This window comes from Chelonoidis abingdonii, chromosome 2 (genome assembly GCF_003597395.2).
Source record: "Chelonoidis abingdonii isolate Lonesome George chromosome 2, CheloAbing_2.0, whole genome shotgun sequence".
NCBI classification, from domain to species: domain Eukaryota; kingdom Metazoa; phylum Chordata; order Testudines; family Testudinidae; genus Chelonoidis; species Chelonoidis abingdonii.
Window position 1 is genome coordinate 35044819 of NC_133770.1, and position 22713 is coordinate 35067531.

Below are 22713 nucleotides of genomic sequence, written 5' to 3' on the forward strand. Positions count from 1 at the left end.
TGACTTCAAAACCAACCCCTGCATAAGATGCGACTCCCCTGTACATCTGCATTATACGTCTATATTCCTGTTGGCAGCATGTAGAGTAGCATACCTTACACGCCCCCCTAGCGTGGGTCTAAACAGCAGTGTAGATGGTGAGGCACTGCTTAGGTGAATAGACACTCCTGAACCCTGTGAGTGTGTACCTGGGTATGTACCTTACAGAGCTCTCTACTTGCCCAAGTAGTGCCTCCCCATCTATACTGCTATTTTTAGCAGTGTAGTGTCTCACTGCCTCCCTGTTGCTGGACTCTTTTCCTGCCACAGGGAAATGCTTCAGCAGTGGAGAATAACTCTGGCAGTGGGGAAAAACTCTGGCATCTGCCTGCAGCTAGAGCCTTTTCCTGCCACAGGGAGCTGCCAGAGCTTTTCCCTGCCACGGTGAAAGACTCCAGCAGTGGGGTAATGTTCTGGCAAGGGGGAGGCAATGTGGAGAGGATCTGACTGCTCCCCAATACCTCCCCCCTGCCAGAGTCCTGTTGACGCATGTAGTTACACACCATAGAGTGGATGCAGCCTGTTTTTCTCTCTCTCTCTCAAGTGGTTTGCAGTGTACTTATAGCCTTAATCTCCACAAAGGTTCAGGACCTTAGTTTTACATTTCATTTGAAAGATGGTTCCTCCAGCAGCACAGTGGCCCCCTCACACCACACTGGAGCACTGGTTTAAGTACTGACTGTTTGGGAAGAATGCCACTTACTGAATCACCAGTGTAACTTCCTAAAGCGCTTTGATTTATCTTGCCATTTAAATTCTAACCAGAACCTGGCATCTTGAGACAGGGAACATACTTCCTTTACATTTTGCATAGCATAAAGCACATTTTATGGTGTTTAGTAAATAACTGTCAACTATGTTTAGCTTATTGAGATACGGCTCCATATGAGAAAACCCTGCACCATAAATATCATCCTTTTCTATCTTTTCTCAGCAGAGATCTAGGATTTGAAGTGATATAGATACTGATCTGCACACTCCTAATAACAGTTTCTCCATCTGACGGTTGAAATCATTTATGGAATAACATAGAGAAGCTTGCATTGCTACTGCCTTTGCTATATCTGTTCTTTGATTAATGGCTACAATTTTCTGTACAGTCAATCTGGCATCTTTCACAAGCACTAAAAAACTTAAAAAGCATATTGCATATGCTTGGGGAGAGTTATTAGAAGGGAAAAAATTCTGCTGCAGTGAGTAACTGTTCTTTTTTGTAACTGTGATTTTAAGTGGTTAGAAAGAAATACATGGCATTTATCAATACAGAAACAGAATCTACAGTATGTGAAGTCTGGAACAAGTTTGTTTCGTGACATACCGTGAGAGAATTGCCTCCAAACAGTCTCCTGCTAATGTTCTCTAGGAGAAACAGGAAGAAGAGAGAACTTCTTTTGGCCTAAAAACTCACCCTCTTCTGTTGTTGATACTGCACATTCAGGGTATGGATCAAGGATCTGAGTCTTGATGTTTGCATGCCAAGATGAGGAATACTGTATCTTCCTCAAAGCCCTGGCCACAACTGCCATTCTTTCAAAAGTTCAACAGGACTCCTTTCAGAACTCATCAGCACTAATTTGTAATTGACTTGGAGAACACAGTCCATTATTAAGCAGTGTTAAGAAGGGTCTGGGATTCCTTTCATTGACCTTTTAATGCTGTTATACAAGAGAATTGCATGGTACTTTGTTGATGCTGGTGGGTATAACAGCTGCCCTTCATTTGGGATAAATGTCAGAAGCAGTTAAGCTCCTTTTGGAGTAAGGTAACTGAAACAATAAGAGCCACCACCCAAAATGCAGGCCACATCCAAGGCTGATCAGGAGCTGAGCTCATAAGCATGGGAACTAAGGGTGTGTGTGGGGGGGTGCTGCAACATCCCTGACCTGCACCTGGAGTCCCGGCTTCTGGCCCCACACCCAGGGTCCCGGGTGCCGGCCTCACGCCTGAGGCTCCGCTCTTGGCCCACGCCCAGGGTCCTGGCTGCTAGCCCCACACCTGCCACCAGCTGTGGCCTCAGCCTCAGCCCCCTTGCCCCTGTCTGTGTCCCCCTTTCCCAAAGCCAAGACTCTAGGGGTGGGAGGCACAGACAGGGTTAAGGGGGACATGAGTTTGGGGACCACTGCTTTACAGTTTCCTTAGCTGGCTTTCAGCACCTCACTACAAAGTGTTCCAGCGCCACTGGATGAGCTGTGTGGGTGGAGAGATTTATTTGAGGCTGAATGCAAAGGCAGAGGGCTCAGTATTTTCTTGCTGGGCAGAGAAGGAGCAGAAAGCCAAGGACAGCTAGCGTTGCGCACTTATAGTGTGACTGAGCAAAAGCAAAGAGAGACAGATTGAGTGCTGGCTGGAAAAAAGGTTTGGAATATTGAGCAAGGAAACTGTGTCCTGTTTGATTCCTACTGTGTTCAGGGAAACAGGACTTTGTGTACATTCTTTGTAAATGAATAGGCTCTCACAAAAAATCCCAACAACTTTCATTTTCTCCTCCTAACAGAAAGACCCTCCAAGACCCTGAATATTGGCTCACAAGGCAACAATACAGTATATATTTCCCCTACATGGAAGAGCTAAATTATATATCATAAAAATGTAATTAGCTGGAAGAAAATTCTTAGAGTTCATTCTCATGTTTATGGGACTCCATTTTATTTGGTGAAATGAGCAAATAATTAGGAGCCAAATTTTCAAGAGTAGACACAGCTTTTGAGTACTTCATCTTTGTATGTCCAACTTTGAGCCACCTTGGGCCTGATTTTCAGAGGTGCTGAGCTCAGGTTTACTTTAACTGGAATAGCACATTTTTTAAAGTCAGACCTAAGGTATTTCAAGTTAGTCACATAAAACCAGTGGCTAGTTTTGATAATTTTGGTATTAACCTTTAATATTTTGTTCTGTCTAAAATAATACCGTTTTAATAATACATTGTTTTAAAATCCATTCTACATCTTTGCTTAGACAAAAATAATTCTTCATAACTGTATATAAGTGTGAATTTACAGGTCATAAGTATTGTGATGTATGAAGATTTTTAGTCATGATTACTGCAGTCACAGGGTTTTAAAAAGAACATAAGAACATAAGAATGGCCGTATTGGGTCAGACCAAAGGTCCATCTAGCGCAGTATCTTGTCTACCGACAGTGACCAATGCCAGGTGCCCCAGAGGGAGTGAACCCAACAGGCATGATCAAGTGATCTCTCTCTTGCCATCCATCTCCACCCTGTGACAAACAGGCTAGGGACACCCTTCCTTACCCATCTTGGCTAATATCCATTAATGGACTAAACTTCCATGAATTTATCCAGTTCTCTTTTAAACGCTGTTATAGTCCTAGCCTTCACAACCTCCTCAGGCAAGGAGTTCCACAAGTTGACTGTGTACTGTGTGAAGAAGAACTTCCTTCTGTTTGTTTTAAAACTGTTGCCAAAAGGATTGACTTCACTAAACTAACTGCCTCTGCTTTAGAACTCTTGAAGGTAGAATTAATATAGAATTTAAAAATACAATAAGTGTTCCTATAAGTATGGCAAAAAGTCCCCATAGATGTATATTTTTGAAAATATACAGATTTTGAATTCATTATAAATTTTGTGTATAAAATATTAAATATACTATTATTTCTGCCGATCTGGAATGAATGGGTATTCCCTTCCTCATAGCAAACTGCTAGGTAGCAACAACTAACAAAAAAGCTCCAAAGATGTTGGTGTCTCTTGATAGCCGCTGCATTTCTCACTGTCTAAATGTAATTAAGTTGCAGCTCAGTTGTTATGATTGTTTCTCTGAGATAAAATAAATGGTTCTTTAGAGGAAACGATAGTTCTTCAAGTGATTGCACATATGCATTTCAATGGGGCGGGTGCACCGCGTGTATGATCGTTAGGGGATTTTTCCCCTAGCGGTACCTGTTGGGTCGGATGTGGAGCCCCACACAGTGGCACCTTCATGAACCCTTGCAGACCTGCCACCTGCTCAGTTCCTCCTTACTGCCAGTGACAGTCGTTGGAGAAACTTGGTCTCTTGCATTCGCAAGTGGCTACCTAGTGGTTCCCTTTTTTCTTATTTTTAAGTAGTTTAATTGAGTTGTAGGAACAGTAGTTAGTTAAGTTTCTTTGCTCTCCCCCCACCAGTTTTCCCTGTGGCATGCCTCGGTCGCAGGGGTTTAAGGAGTGCAAGAGGTGTGCAAAACCTGTGTCCAGAGGTGATCCGCACGCTGCTTGTCTTAAGTGCCTAGGAGAAGGTCATCAGATAAACAAATGCTCAGGTTGCAGGAGCTTTAGACCCAGGACTAAAAGAGAGCGGGACTATCATTTAAAACTTCTCCTGATGGAGTCAGCCCTCCACCAATACTGGAAATGGCACTGGCATCATCAGTGTGCTGCGCCCCAGCCTTGGTGTGGGAGACCTGGCACCGAGAAGGGACTCCTCCAAGGAGCATCAGCACAACTCCCTGGCTTGTAAAGCCAGCTCTAGTAGGCGGCACCACTCAAAGTCCCTTGCATAAGAAAAAGAAGGCGAACAGGGGTCGTTCCCCCATCAAGAAGCTGCAAGGGAATTCCAGCGGGGTGCGTCCTGCAGCAGGATACTCACGGCCTGGCCTTCAAGACCCAGCAACATTGACTTCGGCCCGAGCCGGAGGTCCCTCGAGTCCGGTGCCAGTGGACTCCATGACTCGGGGGGAATTGGAGGAAGATCTCAATGTCCCCTCCACACCAGATACCATGAGGCAGGGCGGGACCTTATTGCCATGACAGCACAGTCCACAGCCCCAGAGATGAGAGCACCAGCACTGCTCCAGATGTTGGCCCAAGTTCAGGAACCACCAGCGGCACCGACGATGGCACCATCTGCGGCATCTATGACAGAGCCACATATGGCACCATCTCTGGCACTCTTCATAGCACCGATGGCGGCACCGCCTCCTGTTCCTCATTGAGGCAAGCCCACGATGTTACGGTGCCACTCCCTATCACCTCGGTACCCCTCCCCAGCACCATTGGGCTCCACCCCCGCCCCCATGTTGAGGCTCAGAGTACTTGTCTGAGTCAGAGGCTGAATATTCTGTCTTCCGATGCAGCCGGTACTGCTCGTGATCCCAGCACCAGTGCCGGCACCGGAGGGTCATGAACTCGTTGGCATCGGCAGTATTCTTGTCACCCCAGTGGCAGGGCACAGTACAATAGCCCTTTTGGACTCCTTGGGCCTATCATCAGACTCAGAATTAGGGCTCCAGGTCCGCATTGGTGGTATCCACACCTTGTGCTTCCCCCTCAGTAACATTGGTGTCACATCACACCCCCAGGGCTCTGGAGAACCCCACATGGGGACAAGGATTCTGGGCCTTCATACTTCGGCACAGCATCCGAGCCAGTTCCACCAGTGGTACTGGAGCCATCTCCAGTCATGGGGGGACTGATGCACCCAACGCAGCCTCTAAGGAGCTGGAAGTTCAGGAATACCCGGTCCTAGGGGCCTCCTCCTCCTCCTCACCAGACAAGGCAGTGGCAGGCACCCCCCACCACTCTACCAGCGATGGACACCATGGGACTCTAGGACCTTCTTAGGAGGGTGGCCCTAAACCTAAACCTCCAGGCAGAAGAGGTCACAGAGGAGTTGGACCCAACAGTGGACATCCGTGCCCCAGAGGGTCAATCTAAGGTGGCCTTGCCCCTGATAAGAACTATCCAGAACAGTAGTAGGGTGCTCTGGCAGACCCCAGCCTTGATACCACCCACCACTAAAGGGGTGGAGAGATGGTATTTTGTGTCGGAAAAAGTGTATGAACACCTTTTCACACACACACCCCAACCAGAAACTCTAGTGGTCGACACGGCTAATCCATTCCAGGAATTGAAAGCATAGTGGCTGAGTACCGCTTGCTGGTAATGCACTTCTAGAGGAGGGCAGGGTGGTCTCAAGAACCTTCCCTCCAGACCGCATTAGATGCGGCAGACTTGACAGCTCAGACTACGGCTACCTCCATTACAGTGAGATGCAGCACGTGGCTGCAGGTGTCAGGTATACCACCGGAGGTCCAGAACACTAACCAGGACCTGCGCTTTGTGCGGGCTTGTTTGCCCAAAATACAGGATCTCGCTTGCATAGTCCTAAGGACTGGTGGGAAACTCCAAAGTCTCTGGGGATTCACACTTCTGCACCCCAAACACTCACCCTCAGCCCCTGTCCGCTTCTATGCCAGGCACCCAAGGTGAGACTCGTCCAAGAGACAAGGCAGGAATAATAGGAGGCACCCATCACAGTCCTCCTCAGACCAAGGCCAGGCTGTTTGAAACAGCCCCCTGGCCCAAAGCCAAACTTTTGAAGATGTGCCCGAGGACGGAGCACCTGTACCGAGCTCAGATCCTTACCCCCTCTTTGTGAATCGATTGTCCCACTTCTACCATGCTTGGTCCCAGATCACATCAGATGGCTGGGTTCTGAGCACGGCGGACATGGGATATTCTATCCATTTCTGTTCCCTCCCACCCCACTTCCCTGTCCCTCTTCAGGAACTCTTGTCACAAACAACTCCTTCTCCAGGAGGTGTAATCTCTTCTCACTCTAGGGGCAATAGAGGAGGTTCCTCAGGAGTTCAGGGCAAGGGGTTCTACTCCCGCTATTTCCTCATCCCCAAGGCCAAGGATGGACTTCGCCCTCTCCTGGATCTGCAAGACCTCAATACATTCAGAAAGAAAGTGAAATTTCACATGCTCTCCCTGGCCTCCATCATTCCTTTCCTGAGCTAGGGGACTGGTATGCTGCCCTTGACTTCAAAGATGCATACTTTCATATCTCCATTATCCCAGCCCACAGACAATTTCTTCGCTTTGTGGTCAGTGGCCAGCACTATCAGTTAAGGGTGCTCCCATTTGTGCTTTTGGCAGCCCCCTGGGTATTCATGACATGTATGGCGGTCGTGGCAGCCTTTCTCCGACCAAAGTCAGGTGCAAGTTTTCCCATACCTGGAAATCAAGGCCAAATTGCAAGCATAAGCGACGGAGCATGTGTCTCTGGCTTGGGCCAGCTTCCTCAGGCTGGGCCTCATATTGAACATGCCCAAATCCACACTAGCCCCGATGCAGAGAACAGAATTCATGGGAGCTCTCTTGGACTCCATGCACGCCAGGGCTTTCCTGCCCGAGCTGCACTTCCAAGCACTCAGGGACATAATCGAGAACCTTTGCCGGTCACCACAACGATGGCCAGAAATTGCAAGAAACTGCTGGGGCATATGGCAGCTTGCATAGACATGGTCCAGTACCCCAGATTGTGCCTTCATCCCCTCCAGGCATTGTTGGCACAGGTGCACAGGCCCAGCAGGGACCCACTGGACAGAATAGTTACCCTCCTGCCTCATGTTCTCAAGTCTCTCTGCTGGTGGCTACAGCTGCAAGTGGTCTATGTGGGAGTACGCTTTGCCAAACCCCAACCTACGCTATTACTGGTCATGGATACCTTGGCACTCAGTTGGGGAGCGCACCTGGGCAATATCAGAACCCAAGGCCTATGGTTCCATGCAGAACTATCACTGCACATCAATGTAAGGGAGCCGAGAGCAGTTTGTCTGGCATGCCAAGTGTTCCAGACACACCTTCAGGGCACATGTGTGTCAGTGCTGATGGACAACACCACAGCGATGTTCTATATAAACAGAGTGGTGCTCACTCCTCTTCCCTGTTGAAGGAAGCCCTCAGGCTGTGAGACTTTTGCATTACCCACTCAATACACCTAGAGGCATATCTTCCAGGAGGACAAAATGAGCTAACCGATCACCTCAGCCACTCGTTTCATGGTCACAAATGGTCCCTCAGGGCGAACATTGCGCTTTCGATTTTCCAGAGGTGGTGCTTTTCCCTGGTTGTGATGCAGAGCAACAGGAAGTGCCAGCTGTTCTGCTCCTTTCTTACCTACAGCCCAGGCTCCGTCGCAGACACCTTTCATCTTTCATGGATGAATCATCTGCTGTACGCATTCCAACCCTTCCCTCTCATACACAAAGTCCTCCTGAAGGCTCGCTGGGACAAGGCTTCCTTGGTCCTCATAGTGCCACCATAGCCCCACCAGTATTGGTTCACCACACTGTTGAACCTTTCAGTGGACAGACCAGTAGCCTTCCTGTGTGCCTGGCCCTCATCACACAAGACCACGCTGTCTACAACACCCCAGTCTGGAGTCTCTCTTCCTCTTGGCATGGAAACTCCATGATTGAACTTGCTAGAGCTTCAGTGTTCAGACTCAGTTTAGGGAAGTTCTGCTGGGAAGTAGGAAGCCCCCCACTCGTGCCACATACCTGGCAAAGTGGAAGCGGTTTTCCATCTGGTCTCTGCAGATGAGCAAGCCTCCGCATCAATTGTCAATTCCCCTTGTTTTGGAATACCTACTATACCTCAAGCAGTAGGGATTGTCAATATCATCTCTCAAGGTACACCTGGCTGCCATTTCAGCCTTCCAACCGGGGTCAGCGAGTAGGTCAGTCTTCGGGAATCTCATGGTGGGCCGCTTTCTTAAGGGCTCCGACAGGCTTTATCCCCAGGTGCAGCAGCCCGTTTCACAGTGGGACCTCAACCTGGTCCTGTCCATGCTCATGAGGCCCCCTTTTGAGCCCATGGCAACCTGCTCTCTGTCCTACCTTTCCTGGAAGGTGACCTTTCTGGTGGCTATAACCTCAGCCAGAAGGGTCTCTGAGCTCAGAAGGCTGACTTCCAAGCCCCCCTGTATGGTCTTTTATAAAGACAAGGTGCAGCTATGCCCTCACCCTGAGTTTCTACCAAAGGTAGTGTCCCAGTTTCATGTGAACCAGGACATATTTTTACCTGTGTTCTTCCCTAAGCCACATGCCAGTAACAGAGAGTGAATGCTCCATTCCTGGGATGTCAGGCATGCCCTAGCCTTCTACATCGAGCGCACTAAGCATTTAATAAGTCACCACAGCTCTTTATTGCAATTGCAGAGAGAACGAATGGGCTTCCCATTTCATCCCAGCGCATTTCATCATGGATCACATCCTGCATCAGAACATGCTACGACCTAGCCAAGATTCCAGCCCCTCCGCTGACAGAGCACTCCACAAGAGCGCAGACTTCATACGCTGCATTCCTTGTGCAGGTCGCTCTTCAGGACATATACAAGGCAGCAACGTGGTCTTCCATCCACATCTTCACATTGCACTATGCCATCACCCAATAGGCAAGAGATGATAACAGTCTTTGGCAGGGCAGTCCTGCATTTAGCAACCAGGTGAACTCCGACCCCTCCTCCAGGGAAACTGCTTGGGAATCACTTATTGGAATGCACATGAGCAATCACTCAAAGAAGAAAAACAGTTACCTACCTCTCGTAACTGTTGTTCTTCGAGATGTGTTGCTTATGTCCATTCCAAATCCCACTCGCCTCACCTCTGTCAGAGTATTCCAGCAAGAAGGCACTGAGCAGGTGGTGAGTCGGGAGGGACCTATATACACCGCCATGAAGGTGCCACTTCAGAGAGCTTCACCGCCGACCCGATGGGTACCGCTAGGGGAAGAACCTTCCAACGATCGTGCATGTAGCACACGCACACAGAGCTATTGGAAAAACAGCAGTTACAAGAGGTAGGTAACCAGTTTTTTGATGCATTTTCAATGGTGAGGAATAGCTTCAAAGAGTTCATTACCTCACATATATTGCAAAGCTAATCAGCTTTTGTATTGTCTTATTGGCCTTTTCTAGACTAACATTTAAAGGTGTGATGTTAGTCACTGTTAGAGATGTTAGCACGGGGTAGCTGTAAGAAGGTGCTAAAATGGTTAAGTTATGGCCTAACTAGGATTCCCCCCAGGCTTCGACTTGACCATTTTAGCGTGTGTTAAAGGCAATTTACCTTGTCTAGATTACACTTTTAAAGTGTGTTAGTTAACATGAGTTAGCTAAGTGTTAGACCAGAGATAGGCAACCTTTCAGAAGTGGTGTACCAAATCTCCATTTATTCACTCTAATTTAAGGCTTTGTGTGCCAGTAATACATTTTAACGTTTTTAGAAGGTCTCTTCGTATACGTCTATAATATATAACTAAACTATTGTTGTATGTAAAGTAAATAAGGCTTTTAAAATGTTTAAGAAGCTTCATTTAAAATTAAATTAAAATGCAGAACCCCTCGGACTGGTGTCCAGGACCCGGGCAGCATGAGTGCCACTGAAAATCAGCTCACATGCCGTCTTCGGCCTGTGCCATAGGTTGCCTACCCCTGTGTTAGACATTTGGGTCAGCATGCATGGGACAGTAAATTCCCATCACAGACTAGTAGGAGGCAGGCCACACTTTGACAGTCTCTTTAAAACTGCCTTGGACCAGGTACATAAAAGAATGTCACTACTTGGATACATGCTAGTAACAGCTGGAATAATAATAATGAACAATCATAAGTTATCTTTCCTGTCAAAGCTGAATAGTCCAGTAGGAAATAAGAGTTGACAAGAGGCAGTAGGTGTTCTGTTGTCAATGCTTTGAAAAACCCTGGTACTAGGCAGAGCCAGTTGTTGGTTTTGTAAGGAGCATTCAGCTCCCTACATGAGATTGTACCAACAACTCCCTTCAAAGACAAAATAGAAAAAAATATAAAGAGAAAATATTTACATTAATTTTACTTTTAAAAAATTAGCATACAAACTTGAAACTAATCAGCACATTAATTAACTTATTTTTAACATTAATTTTTTTGGGGGTGGTATATTTTACAATGGCAACAAACACTCCACACCACGTGATAGAGTTGGATGAATACTTTGGGTTTACTGGAGATATGAGCCAGTGCTTCAAGCCTCACTGTCCAAGTAGGGAACATGTTAATCAGAAGTCATTCACAGAGTGGATTATTTTATTGCTAATTAAAGATTAAAAACTAAGGACCTGATCCTGCAAACGCTTTACTCATGAAAATAGCTCTTATACAAGTAGTCCATTGAAAGCAGAGTGAGAGAGTTTGCAGGATTGGACCATTAAAAATGGTTTGAAATTGGATTCTGTAGCACTGCTGGTGTTGCAGATTAGCAGTGGGACAAAATGGACCTTTAGCGTAAGTTCAAGAATTTCCAAATTTAGCTAATGACTTTGTTTTTAAATACATTTCAGTTTGTATATGGTGGCAAATGTTTTCACCCTAAGAATTTTCAAATTAATTTGGATACTGCATTCTTTGAAAGGCAATTTAAGTGTACACAGTGGAATGCATTCAAAGTTCTGCATATGCCATGTATAATTGTTAAAGTAATGTATCCTGGGATTTCTTCTTCTAACTTATTTTAATGTGTATTATTCATGTGGCAATACGATTGACAGACCACTTCTCCATTTTTTGTAGGATTATACATTTTTTGAAGAACCAACGTATGAAAAGCATTATCACCATATGGAAATAGTTGACGCTGAGGATGTAGGCCAATCCCAAAAGTTTTACGATTATTCAGAAAAGAATGTGTTTGAGAAGACGAAGAGTCCTCTTGTAAAAAGCAAACCCATTGACAAGAAATTAGAACCATCTCTGAAGTGGAAGAAAGTTGGGCTTCCTGCTTCCCAGGAGTATGTAGTTATTTGAAAAACTGAGTTTATAGCAGACTTTGCTAATTCAGACTAATGATTTGGAAACACAGTGTATGTCTGTGATTTTCTTTTTAATTGAAAATAAATTAAACAAATACAAAATAAAATTCAGGGGCCTGCTCCTATAAAATATTTTAAGGGAAGATTGCTCACTTGTAATCAAGTTTCTTATAGTCTTCTTCTGCCATCCTACCTGACAACAGCCTGGAATGTCATCATGATGACGCTCCACCTGTCAGGAAGGAGACAGCAAGATCTTGCAGTTATCTGCAGTACTTAAGCCTCAGTTCAACCATTTTCCTCAATTAAAAGTTTCTAAGGCATGAAGGAATAGACAACCTATTCCAAGCAACACTTTCTGAGGAGAGAAGAGGACTGTAATAAACAAGACTGTCAGTAAGTAATTTTCCCTTGTCATATAACACACTTCTCCTGATCTATATGGCAATAATCTTGGCTAACAGTGGACATAGCAAGCAGTAGAAAACCCAGAAGAGAGTTTACTTACAGTACAGATGGATCTTCTTTTTTGAAATCAGTATCTGCCACAGACATCAAGTCCAAGTGATAGTGGAGGATGACTGTCTGAGGGGAGGCCTAAGATAAGGTGGTCATCTTGCAGAAAGAGGAAATAGATGCCTCATCCCTTCAAACCCCAGAGTTGACATGCTGTAGGAGGAAGCACATTTTACATATCTTGGGTGCAACCCATGGGCATGGGCATGGGCATGACTGATAGGATGAGGCTTCAGTGGTACAGGTACCTCCTGCACAGTGCCAGGCATAGGTCATTTTAGTCAGAGCCCAAGTGTAGGTCATTTTAATGGGAGAGGGTCTAATTGCTCTCCTAGGTACAAATCATGAGTGTCTCTTCTGTAGAGAGTGTAAATTTATGAATAGCCAAAGGGGCTGCACCAGCAGGATCTGGGAGTCCTCCTGAAGTCTTGGAACACCAGAACAAGAGGATCCTAGATGAGAGGGCCAGAGCAGGCCCTTGTGGAGATCACAGGTATGCTCAGACCTGCCAACAACTGTGTTGTAATGAGGAAAGAGAGAATCATATTAAAAAATAAAACCCGTTGCAGGTGAGGGAGATAGTCAGAAATGAAATCCAAACTTCCCATAATTGATGTGGACATGTCTGGATGGGAGCCCCCAGATTTGGGGCTTACCTGGTCCACAGTCCTTGTAGCCTGGTAAAATTGCCGTTCTGGGACTATCTGAAACAGCTGAACAACAGGGAGAGGAGAAGCTTGTCTGAAGGTCCCTATAAAGTCAATCAATACAGCGGATAACAAGTGAATGTCAAAGCAGGTACCAAGTGGTTGTGAAAGTCAGCAAGAGTACAGCTCCTCTGAAAGGAGAAGGCATTATTAGCTGGTTAGTTTGTGACAGAACCCCTGGAAGTGGAGTTGAGCTGTTTCTGGAGCTCAGGATGCTGGGACTATGAAAAGTAGAAGAGGAGTGGTGTCCCTATTTGCTTCTCTTCTCTCTTTATGAACTCTTTATTCTTTTTTCCCCCTCTTCTGTCTCTTTCTCTCTTCTTTCTGTCTTTTTCTTCTTCTACAAGCAAAGAAGGAAAAGGGCTAGTGGAACAGGAAGAAGAGGTAATTAGTGTTCCATGGTTCCAGCATTCAGGAAGCAAACCAGTGAAAGAAAGTGGCTGGAGGGAAACATACGTACAGCAACTGACAGATCTTGCTTTCTGCATCCTGATTGGCTGAGCTGTAATGCTGAAAGTCAAGCTTTTTCTAGTTAGGATGGGACAAGAACAACATAAACAATTAATTTAATGGCTGTTTAGTTTTAATTATTTATTCTGATGCTGCATAGTATGAGACTGATCCTGTAAAGAGGTACACATTGGCAGATCCTAGCAATCTTTCAGGCACCTTTGCAGGATAGAGGCCTATATTCGTATATATACATTTACTATATTATATTTTGTATAACTACTGAAATCTTAATAATATAAGACTTTGCTACAGCCCTCTGCTAGTAAGGAGTTTTAAAAGACCTAGGCGAGGAGCTCACTACACCATTAATGTTGCTTTTCAATAAGTTTTGGAATGCTGGGAAAGTTAACGAAGACTGTAAGAAAGCTGATGTGCCAATATTTTAAAATATTTATGGGCCTGTCAATCTGATATGGATCCTGGGCAAGAAAATGGACCAGCTGATATACGATTCAATTAATGAAGAATTAAAAGAGGATAATACAATTAATACCAATCTACATGGGTTTATGGAAAACAGAACTAACTCAGGTTTGGTTGACAAAGATAGAATCATAGAATATCAGGGTTGGAAGGAACCTCAGGAGGTCATCTAGTCCAACCCCCTGCTCAAAGCAAGACCAATTCCCAACTAAATCATCCAAGCTGGAGCTTTGTCAAGCCTGACCTTAAAAACCTCTAAGGAAAGAGATTCCACCACCTCCCTAGGTAACCCATTCCAGTACTAATAGTGTTGCTGTAACGTACTTAAACTTCTGTAAGGCATTTGACTTGGTACTACACAATATTTTGATTAAAAACCAAGAACAATATACAATTAATAGGGTACACATTGACTGAATCAAAAGATGACTAACTAATAGGGCTCAAAATATAACTGTAAATGGAGAATCATCACTGAGAGTGTATGTTTCTAGTGTGGTTCCAAAGGGATCTGCTATTGGGGCCCTATGCTATTTAATATTTTTATCAAAGACCTGGAAGAAAACATAAAACCATGATTGATAAAATTTGCAGATCACACAAAAGTTGGGTAAATAATGAAGAGAATAGGTCACTGCTATAGACTGCTCTGGATGGCTTGGGAAATTGGGCGCAAGTAAACAATATGCCTTTTAATATGGCTAAATGTAAATGTATACATCTATGAATGAACAACATAGTCCATACTAATAGGATGTGAGGAGTCTATCCTGGGAAGCAGTGACTAAAAAAGATTTGGGAGTCATGGCTGATAATCAGCTAAACATGAGCTCCCAGTGCGACTCTGTGCCAAGAGGGCTAATGTGATCCTGGGGTGCATAAAGAGGGGTATGTCAAGTAGGAGTAGCGAGATTATTTTATCTCTATATTTTGCGCTAGTGTGTCTATTGATGGAACATTGTGTGCAGTTTTGGTGCCCACAATTCAAGAAGTATGTTGATAAATTGGAGAGGGTTCAGAGAAGAGCCATGGGAATAATTATAAGATTTGAAAACATGCCCTATAGTGATGGACTCAAAGAGCTCAATCTATTTAGTTTAACAAAGAGAAGGTTAATAGGTGACTTGATTACAGCCTGTAAGTGCCTATATGGGGAACAAATATTTGATCATGAGTTCTTTAGTGTAGCGGAGAAAAGTACAATGTGACCCAATGGCTGGAAGTTGAAGCTAGACAAATTCAGACTGGAAATAAGGTGTACATTTTTAACAGAGAGGGTAATTAACCTTTGGCACAATTTACCAAGGGTTGTGCTGAATTTTTCATATCTGGCAATTTTTAAATGAAAATTGGATTTTTTTAAAATGTTCTAGTTGAAATGGAATTATTTTGGGGGAGTTCTGTGGCCTGTGTTATACAGCAGATCAAATTAGAGTATCAGAATGATCCCTTCTGGCCTTGGAACCTATGAATCTATAAAAAAGCTGTCAGTGAGATCTCATTAACATTGTTGAGAAAAAGAATGTTCTGTTTTGTTTGGGTTTTGTCTTGATGAGATTATTGAACTACAGATTAGCAAACTGAGAAGGCTTCCACCCTCTTCTCATTCAGGTCTTGCTAAAGGACAACTTCTGTTGCAATGCCTATCTGCTGATTTGCGTAGATGATTTATATATCTCATACAATGAAAAAAAAGTAGTTTTAGAATTTTATTTGGCCAATTACAACATTGACCATTTTTCTTATGTTGTAGCCATAATTTTCAACTCTGGATGCCTGAATTTAGGCACCTAAATCTTGATTTGCATACTTAAATATAAGTTGCCTGATTTTGTGGAAGTGCTGTGCACCCACAAATTCTATCTGAATCAATGAGAACTGGAGGTTCACTGTACTTTGAAAATCAGGCCATTTTATTTATATGCCTAAATTTGGATTTAGAAGCCTAACTTTAGGGAACCAGGTTTGAAAATGTTGACCCATACCTCCTTCCCTACTGATTGTCTTTTTTTCTGTTTTTTATGAGGTAAACTTTTGTGGGGCAAGGACTGAGCCTTGTGCAAGGAATCAGCAAGTATATACTCGGGTCTACTGAAAACAAACGATCAGTGAAGTTGTACTGTATCTTGTTTATACAACTCTTGGTATTCTACAAATCCTCAAAACTTTGTCTGAATAGAAATTTAGGCACCTAAATAAAATCTTTACATTTCAAATCCAATAACTTCTGCTGCTAATTTTTATAATGCTCTCTTGCTATTTAATCCTACTGAAAATGTACCATGGGGAAAAAAATGCTCTAAGTATCATACTGTGCAGCAGAGCTGATCAATTTAAACAGTGTAACTTCCTAATGAAGATCATTACACACATTAATTTACACACATTTCTATACTGATATTGTTGTGCAGATATTGAAGAACAGATACAATATTTATAGAACTGTAAAATAAGATGTTTAACAAAAACAAATATTTTCAGTGACAAAGCTGCAAACAAAGTTATCCAAGAAGAAAAAGAAAACAGACCTATTGTTCCAGAAAGCAAGAAAAAAGCCAATATCCTTCCCCCTGGACCTGTTAAAGGACAATCAGTTTCAAAACGGTATAGCGTATTCATTTTTCTCCCTTTAATTCCATTCTTATATTATCTTTTAGCACATACAGTAATTGTAATCTCGTTCAATAGCTGGTAAATCGAATTATGAATTTTTTTTTCTAATGAAGTTTTAAATGAGAAAAATCTTGTCCAATTTGTTATACCTGTGTCTGTTTACATTAATCAATAACTACTTAAAAGTAAGTGATTTTGTCTTTTTGTTACTAGTAAAGTGTCAGAAAAATCTGATGAAATTAGTGAAAGTTCTTCTGAGAGTGAGGAAGATGAAGAACAGCCTGAACGTCACCAGGAAGGGAACACTGATTTGCCATCTGAATACTGGCAAATTCAGAAACTAGTAAAATACATAAAGGTATGAAAAGAAATGTTAACAGCTCTTTTATTATAAAAATGCTGAAGACTCAGGTGTTGAAATTTAGCTAAATAGCTCATATATTGAGATTCTGAAACTCTGGACATTCCTATCACCCTCCCCTTGCTTAGATTTTTTTATTTGCTCTTTTTGGAGTATAAGTCCCCTGAATCAGTCCATCTATTTAATTATTTATTTGATGTTATTTAAAACTTAAATGATTTCTTCTTTATGAATTGTTGTTGTTTGTTTTGAATTTTGAGGGGCAGTATTCCAAGATATTTCTTTATGTGGATAACAACTTTCAAGAACTTTTATTAAATTAGAACACTTTGCCTAAAGTCTTTCATCAACTGTTATTAATGCATTACTGAAGTAACCCTTATGTTGTCTTGTATCATATCAAATGTTTGTTAGCTGAAAAGAAATTGTCTGACAAATAGGAATCTCCTAAAGCAAAAAAAAAATATTGATTGTTATGACTATTGTTGAAAATATATAGTAGCATATACATATTTATAATGCTGTTGATGTATTACATAATAAAAATAACACCATTCTATGGCACTTTTAAGCCAATTATGTGTTTCCCTCAGGGAGAATCCCTTTACAAGTTTATCAGGGAATTTAAATAATATAATTTACTAATAATTGGCATAGGATTATTTGTTGTTTTTTTAATAAAACTATAAATTATACAATGTTGTCCACACTTGAAAATCATCAGACAGAATTCCCACTGGTGCTATCAGTCGTTCAGTTGCCCTGGTGTTAGCAACAGTGATATCACTAATGCAGTGTAATCAAAGCTTCAGCAGTTTCCAGTGTTTTAACCATGATCAGCAGGTTTAACTGACTCCTCTCTGTCTCTTAGCTAGTTACCAATCCATCTTTCACTGACACCTTTTAATTTGTGTATGTAGAATTTACTATAGATGCTATAGTAATGGATGCATAGAAAATTCCACAGGTGAATACTGCCATTGCCATGATTCTCTATGCCTTCCCCACCTCTAGATTGGACCTTTATATTGCATGTTATTGGTAGCTATCCTAAAAGACCATCTGGAAGTTTAATGTTGTGCAGAATGTGGCATCTTGCTTGCTCAGTGGTGCTACTGGTGTTGAGCATATTACATTTATCCTTGGCAGAATGCACTTATTTCTATTTGCTTTTAAGTGTAATTCAGGATGTTGATGTTAATGCCTGGGCTGTGTCTACCTCAACAGACCACCTCTTTATGTATCTGCCCTGATGGATGCTGCTATCAGTTTTGCATTTGAACTTGGGGTAACTGGGGCTGGGTCCTTGGCTTTGGAATTCATTACTATCATTGGTCTCCCATAAACCCCACCCTTATCCCCACCTGTGAACTCGCCTCCATACTGACAATACTGCTATCTTCTCTCCTTGCAGTGTAACTCACAACTCGTCCCTCCTCACAGGGCCCTCATATACATAATACAACTGCTGCATATTACTCCTATTCTTCTTTGAGTAGGTGCGGCCATGTATTCCCTTTAGATGTGTGTGTGTCTGTGCATGCAGTGCAGCAGAGCCAGAGAATTTTGCCTACCAGTACCCATAAGAGGCAGCGCTCATACCTTGTGCTCACAGTCCCTACCCAGCTATATGAGGCAGCGCTGCCTCAACCCCTCTCAGTTCCTTCTTATTTCCTGTGGCTGGAGTCAGAGCCTTTTGTGGTTCCTAACCTTGCAATCTCTTTTTCTTAATGACTTTTTCTAGTTGTATATAGTTAATTAGTACCGTTAGTATAGTGTGAGTTAGCTTTAGATTAAGTATTTGCCTGGTTTAAACATTGTCCATCGTGTGGGGGAGCAATCCCCAATGAGAATCCTCACACACAGGGGTTGCTGTGCTTAGGTGCAGCCCACATCTGGGAGCAATATTCAATTTGCATATCATTCACAAAATGGACTGAGGTGGTGAGGGATCGTCATATAAAGCAGTACCTGCTCAAACAGGCCATGCAACTTGCTTTGACATTGAAGCCTATATTGGATTGGTGGTTGCCCTGGGGTTCTGAGAATGTTGCTGTTTTGCACTCTGAAACTGGTGCCTCTCTGAAGACAGAAGTTGCTCCCCATCATGTGTACTCAGGAAAAGGTCACATAAGACTGTTCCTCCAGGTCTTGTGGGGATTTGTATGCATCCTCTAGAAGGCACACAGGCTGGTATGGTGTGAATGCTGGTGCACAGGATGGAGCAAGTCCTGTCTTCCACTCCCGAGTACTGCACAAGGAGGTCAGAGACCCCTATCATTGGCTTTGGTTCTGGCCCCAGGCCATCTGTGGAGTCAGGTAATAACAAGGACGATGCCGGCACCTGTGGTTTCCCTACCAGAGGCGTATCAGATGACAATCGACCTACTCTGCTTTTCGGTCCCTACTTCTCCCTTGATCCAGGACTTTGCCAGGGCTGTGGTATTTATAGCCACAGTGGCTGTGTGGGCTGCTGAACCTGTGGGTCTGTTAGCACCAGACCCCCATATTTCCCTTCCAGAGTCAGTGGAAGTAGGGCTGGTGCTGTGCTTGGCACAAGGGACCTCCTCAGCACCGGAAAGTTCTTTGGCATCCCTGCTGTCGGTGCGGCCAGTGTTACCATGGCAGCACTCACCGCTCTCGGCTTCTGCACCGCTGATGACTTCCAGGTTGACGCTGCTTTCGGCAATGGAAATGATGGAGGTGTACTAGGTACCGGTGGTACTGTTCCCACCATCAGCACCAGTTCCCTCTTCATTCTGGGCTACGGACGAGTCAGACTGGTCGCTCACAATCTCAGGGCTGGCTCCACCCTTATCCCCTAAATCCTGGGATTCCTTGACAGCCAGGTTGGGATCTTATCTCTCTCTCTCTCCTCCCCTCCCCCCATTGCTTGACCCACATTTATAGAGTGCTTTAGCTACAAGGATTGGTGCTTATCTCATGGTTGAGATGAGGGCCTCAGTGCCTACTGGTCACCAATGCCATATTCATGCCAGTGTCTTCCGTGAAATTTGTGGGATACTCCTCGGTCATGAAACTCCAACTCCTCATCTTTCTCTAAGGTGAGATTACTGGGTAAGTCTGTGGCAGACACCATCCATCTGCCACAGGCCCATGCACCAGTGAACCTTCCCCTCTTGGAGCCTCCAGAGTCGTCCCATCCAGGTCTGTCAGTCCAGGAGCAGGATCTGGCTCTGGCACAGTGAACCACATCATCTTTGTCCCTGGACAATTTCACAATGCCTGTCTCTTCCTCTTCTTGGGTACTGAAGGATTTCAAGGTGTACCAGGGACTTTTGTGGTGCATGGGTATTTCCCTGGGTATTCAAGTGGGGTTCCTGCAGGAGAATACCCATAAATTGTGAATATCCTGAAGCCATCTGCCCCTAGAGCCTTCTAAGTTTCTCTGAAGCACACTAGCTTTGGTACTGCCTACTGCAAAGCACATGGAAAAACACTACTTCATTTTGGTGCAGGGATTTGAGGGTTTTTACTCCCATCTGGCTCCAAATTTCCTGGTTGTAACCACAGTGAACAATAGAGCCCAGCAGGGCAGATTTAAGTCCACTCCCAAGAATAAGAACTCTAAATGGATGGACCTGATAGGTAGGAAGATTTACACTTCGTCATGCTTGCAGATTTGCATTGCTAACTAGCAGGCACTGCTGTCCAAATATGACTTTGTGAACTGGATGGCTATGTCTGAGTTTGCAGACCACCTATCCAAAGCATTGAGGGAGGAATTTGGGGCATTTTATCACTGAAGGCTGCTTCGTAGCTAAGACTTCATTGCAGTTCATTCTGGATGTCTCGGCTACTTTGGCCAGAGTGATGGCATTAGCAGTGACCATTAGAAGGGCTTCCTGGCTGCAGAATTCGAGCATTGCTCCCCATGTGCAGCAGGCCATGGAGGATTTGCCCTTCGATGACCAAGTGCTTTTTTTGGACACAATGGACGAGACTCTGGACTCCTTCAAGGGGTCTAGAGCTGCCATGTGGTCCTTGGGGCACACCTTTAATCATAAAATCCTTAACATGAAATAACCATGCCGGGCAGAGCAAACATAAAATACTAAGGGCAGACTAGTTGGTTCACTCCACAATACCTCCCCTCCCCCCGCAATTCTCCGCCAAAAATTTCTGTTACCAATCTTCCTGAGACGTCAGGTGATCAGGCTGAAGCTGCATGATCATTGGGGAGGAGATGACGGAGCACACGAAGTGACTGAGTTTTAAGCTTTATTAATAAAATAACAGCAAAGCGTGCTGGGGGTTCCCCACATCACTCAGAGGAAGGAAGAAAGCATTAGTGCCCCAAGCCCTAACACACTTTCATATTCACACATGCACTTGGTGGGGCTGGCCAAGCCTGGGTGTAACATACAAAGAAGGGTGGGAGGAAGTGGACAGGAGTTCTGTCCTGTGCACAGGTCGTCCAGGGTCCGCTGTTGATCTCCAATTTGCTTCAACTCTCAGGAGGGTTTTAAATCCTGGGGTCTTTTGGGGGCATTTCATTCAGGAATCTCAGTCCCCCATGCTCTTTGTACCAGTCCAAACTGGCTTTCTGTGGCCTCCTTAGTGTTCCCAAAATGCACTGGCTTTGTGAGACGGTTGTTTTTCCCTTCACTGGCCTTCACCATCTCCCTGTTTTTCTGGGGTTGGTAAGATCCAGGTACAGCTGCAGACTTCTTGCTGTATAAAGTCTGTTCAAGTGCAGTGGCCTTGGACTGAAGCCGGCGTCTTATCTTCGGGCTGAGCTGAGTCGTCACGTTAACACATTCTCGTCTCCCTTTTCCCCCCTTTGGCCTCCCGCAACCTGCAAAGGAATCTTCCACTCCACACTAATACCTTTAACCCTTCCCAGAATACTTTGCAATGCCTGCAACAGCATTAGCAACATACAGTGCTGATCTGCCTCTCCAGGAGATCCCTTGAGGGAGGGGGCCATTGGAGTGAGATAGTGCCACTACAGTGGTCAGCAGCAGCTGTATCATCAGCACATATTTGGGCAGCCTTTCCCTCCCTCAAGACAGCAGGTCTGCCCCAGAAAGAGGCATAGGTCCAATAGGAGGAAGCCGTCAGGTCTGGGGTTTGGCCAGTCGACATGCCTTCCCCAGTGTCCTGCACCCCCAACACCTAATTTGACTCCTTGGTCTGGAGAACTGTTCCAGATGTCACTTCCTTCTCCCTATCCCCTCTGTTTGGGGACAGGCTGGCCCACTTTCACAATGTTTGGGGAATGATCAACACTGAAAGCTGGGTCTTAAGCACCATCCAATCAGGCGATGCCATCCAGTTCTTTTCTGTCCCTCCTCCCCACCCTTGCTCCTCATCCCTCTTCAGGGACCCCTTTCACGAGGTACTGCCCCTTGAGCAGGTTCACTCTCTGCTGGCTTTGGGAGTGGTGATGGAGGTTCCACTGGAACACTGCAGTCAGGGCTTCCATTCCCGGTACTTTCTGGTGCCCAAATCTAACAGAGGGGTAAATCTATTCTCAACCTTCACAGCCTCAACAAATATATCAGATACACGAGGTTCTGAATAGTCACTCTACTAACTCTCCTCATGTTATCTCAGAACAGCTGATTTTCTGCTCTGTACCTTTAGGACACTACTTTCATGTGGCAATTTTGCTAAGCCACGGAAAATTCCTTTGATTTGTCATAGCAGAGTGCCATTTTCAGGATTCAGTGCTTCCCTGCAGCTTCTCTTCTGCCTCTTGGGTTTCACCAAACGCATGGTTGTGGGGATGGCATACCTTAGGGAGAAAGGAATCCATATCTTCCTATATCCGGATGACTGGTTCCTGAGGGGCAGGTCTAGAGAGGAAGTCCTTTCTTACAGCAACACTACATTGGTCTTGCTCAACTGGAGAATGTTTGTCAGGGTGTTCCCTTTGTTAGCCCTTAGCAACCATGTCTGTTGTCACCAATGCCTCCTTGATGGGCTGGAGAGCACATCT

The 22713-nt window shown here is 44.5% G+C and overlaps 1 protein-coding gene across 2 annotated transcripts in view; it reads left to right on the plus strand.

The window, feature by feature from the left end:
* Nucleotides 1–22713, plus strand: part of ODAD2 (outer dynein arm docking complex subunit 2) — a 167924-nt gene that overhangs the window by 21563 nt on the left and 123648 nt on the right. For both annotated transcript variants that reach the window (XM_075062259.1, XM_075062260.1), the window contains exons 7-9: nucleotides 11377–11594; nucleotides 16256–16378; nucleotides 16601–16745. In XM_075062259.1, coding sequence (XP_074918360.1) covers nucleotides 11377–11594; nucleotides 16256–16378; nucleotides 16601–16745 — 486 coding nt within the window. The remainder of the gene's footprint in view (nucleotides 1–11376; nucleotides 11595–16255; nucleotides 16379–16600; nucleotides 16746–22713) is intronic.